A 3190-nucleotide genomic window follows, 5' to 3' on the forward strand; every position below is an offset into this window, starting at 1 on the left:
TGACACTGATTCTGTTTAAACCTTAATCCCATACTGTAAACAAACCCAAAGCCTTATGAAGATGCTCGTTTTAATTAGAAACTCCCTTCACTCTCAACTGACCACATTTAAAGTCCTGTGACGAGTTCTGCCCCCATGTGGTAACTATGGCACCAACAACTTCTCTTTGGGTTAGAAGACAGTTCCAGGTTTCATCACTCAGTTTGAGTTGTGTAGCTTTTGGACCTGATGATGACTTTAGCTTTAGCTAATGTAAAGCATGGAATGACCATGTTTACATATGAAGTATTCTGAAGAGCCAGTGGTGAAAATGACACTCCTGTAAACCCTCAGTGAAAAAGGGCAGTTTCACCCTTTTTCAGTAATAGCCAGTCTGGTTGAACATGAGGAGAAAATGACCACAGAGAAACCACAAAGTCACTGCTGAAAGACAGGAAATTAAATTATTTATTTTTTATTGTCAGTATTTAGGAAGTGGTGATACAAGATTGAAAGTACACTTAAAAATAACCATTGAAAACTGCTTAATTACACTTGTTACATTTTTGTAAGGCCAGCATGTGAATGTGAATGTTTCTTTGTGCTTCATCATCCACAGAGACAGCATCATCATCAGTATAACCAACTGTGCGACCAGTGTTTACGCCGGCTTTGTTATTTTCTCCATCCTGGGCTTCATGGCCAACCACCTGAACGTCCCCGTGTCAGAGGTGGCTGACCACGGTCCAGGGTTGGCCTTTGTGGCTTACCCAGAAGCCCTCACTCTGCTCCCTATCTCGCCGCTGTGGTCGCTGCTCTTCTTCTTCATGCTCATCCTTCTAGGACTGGGAACTCAGGTGAGGATCGAGGATATAATGTTTGAACGAACTGTATTTCAGTTCCCTCTGTATTTTCGGACCATAAAGCTCACCGCATTTAAAGGTGCACTATCAATGAACGGGAATATTTTCATACATAAGGCGCACCGGGTTATAAGGCGCACTAAGCGAAGCAAAACAGTCAGCGGAACAATTAAGCATGTCCGGATCCCTCTCCTCATTATCCAAGTCAGTCTCGTTGCTGTTAATTAGTTGTTCAGTGATGATTCCGGTCTTTGTGAGACTGATACCTTCATCCAGGCATCCACGATCCATTGACAGATAGTGGCGTAATTCGCCCGGCGTTGCCTCCCTGTCTTGGTGAATGTGTGTTCGCCTTCTGTCATCCAGTGCTCCCACGCAGCTCGCAATTTAACTTTGAACGCCCTGTTAACACCAATATTTAGCGGTTGGAATTCTTTGGTTAATCCACCCAGAATGATAGCAAGCCCCAAATTAGTTTGCTTCACTTGGGTTTAGACAATATCGGAGAAATGGGCGCCCATAGAGCTACTGCCCGTTAGCCGAAATATCCTGCCTTAGAAGAAGAATTTAGTTTGTTTGTCTACAAGCTAATATGCTAATGCTAATATGATATTCCTTGTGCTAATGAGACTGATATCCTGTCCTCTTCTTTCAGTTCTGTCTTCTGGAGACATTGGTGACGGCCATTGTCGATGAGATCGGCACAGACTGGATCATGAAACACAAGACTGTCGTGACTCTGTCTGTGGCCATCGTTGGATTCCTTCTGGGAGTCCCCCTGACCACACAGGTGAGTTATTTATAAACATGTAAATGTCTTTAAATCATGCCCAAAATGAACATTGATTTCTGACTCTCTGCTCTGCTTTCTCTGAGCAGGCAGGAATTTATTGGCTCCTCCTCATGGACAACTACGCCGCCAGCTTCTCCCTAGTCATCATCTCCTGCATCATGTGTGTCTGCGTCATGTATATTTATGGTAAAGACATCGACTCACTCACGTAATTCTTTAACAGTGCTTTCACAAACACTTGAACACTGATTGAAATATAATTTTTTAGTGTAAAAGCTACCACTGAAAGCTACTATAATTATTGTGAAGTTCTTTCATTTTATGCAGCCACAGAGGCAAATCACAACAAACAAAAAAACAGTTTAAATTCTTTGTAACGGTCTATTTCTAATACTCACCTAGAAGTTGTGCAGTGTTTCTAAACCTGTGGTTTCTGTCTGAGTTCTGGTTAAATTGCAGCATCTGATGACAAAGAAAATAAAGCACATCTTTAGTTTAACCAAGCACATTCATTTTTATGTATTAGGTAACATTGGTTTTGGGTTCTTGTTGCAGGTCACGTAAACTACTTCAAGGATGTTGAGATGATGCTGGGCTTCCCTCCTCCTCTCTTCTTCAAAGTCTGCTGGAGATTCATCTCCCCTGTCATCATATTTGTGAGTTCATAACAATACATAGTGGAACTTTTGTGGGTGAGTTCATAACAATACATAGTGGAACAAAAAAGTGGAAAAGCCACTTTTTTGTTATTCTAAATAACATTAACCTGCAGAGTAGACCTGGGTAAACTACGGCACGTGAACCAGGTACGGCCTGCTGGGCTTTTTAATCTGGCCCTCCAAGCACTAGTCAATCATCCAGTTTCATTTAAATGAGTCGACTGTAATATATGTAAATGCCACCAGATGGCAGCAGACATCCAATGTGCCAACTTATCTTTGAAAGTTTAGGTTTATTCCCCATCCAGCTAATACTGAACCAGTCTGCCAGTCATATTCTGAACCTTATTTTGGCCCACCAGTCAAAAAGTTTACCCATCCCTGCTGTATAGCATATTAAACAAAAAAATGTTGGGGGGGGGGGGGGGGGTTGTGGTAAATGACCTATTGGCATTTTCTGTGCTTTTCAAACTTCTGCTCATGTTCTGGTCCTTTCAGTGCATCCTGGTCTTCACTGTGATCCAGTACAAGCCCATCACCTACAATGACTACGTGTACCCTGGCTGGTCCCTGGCCGTTGGGTTTTGCATGGCTCTGTCATCCGTGATCTGCATACCCATCTACGCCCTGTACAAGATCTCCAGGTCACCAGGAGCCACCTTCAGAGAGGTGAGCTGATGAGTAAAGATGGAGGTTTAGGAGGAAACTGTGATTTAGTTTTAGTTTTACCTCCAGGCCACAGAATAACAGAACTCTCTTAATTTGTTAAACATTAATAAGAGTCAAGAAACTTAAAGTTTTAATGAACATCATTATTTTATTATGTTAGACAGACAAACAGACAAGTGGGGTCTTCGATAGATAGATAGGTGGGGGTTAGATAGATAGGTGGGGGG

The 3190-nt window shown here is 42.3% G+C and overlaps 1 protein-coding gene across 4 annotated transcripts in view; it reads left to right on the forward strand.

The window, feature by feature from the left end:
• Window positions 1-3190, forward strand: part of slc6a9 (solute carrier family 6 member 9) — a 49921-nt gene that overhangs the window by 39434 nt on the left and 7297 nt on the right. For all 4 annotated transcript variants that reach the window (XM_008334721.2, XM_025066164.1, XM_025066165.1 and 1 more), the window contains 5 exons: window positions 599-836; window positions 1498-1632; window positions 1722-1821; window positions 2191-2291; window positions 2793-2963. In XM_008334721.2, coding sequence (XP_008332943.1) covers window positions 599-836; window positions 1498-1632; window positions 1722-1821; window positions 2191-2291; window positions 2793-2963 — 745 coding nt within the window. The remainder of the gene's footprint in view (window positions 1-598; window positions 837-1497; window positions 1633-1721; window positions 1822-2190; window positions 2292-2792; window positions 2964-3190) is intronic.

Source organism: Cynoglossus semilaevis, chromosome 20 (genome assembly GCF_000523025.1).
Source record: "Cynoglossus semilaevis isolate Cse_v1.0 chromosome 20, Cse_v1.0, whole genome shotgun sequence".
Lineage (NCBI taxonomy): Eukaryota > Metazoa > Chordata > Actinopteri > Pleuronectiformes > Cynoglossidae > Cynoglossus > Cynoglossus semilaevis.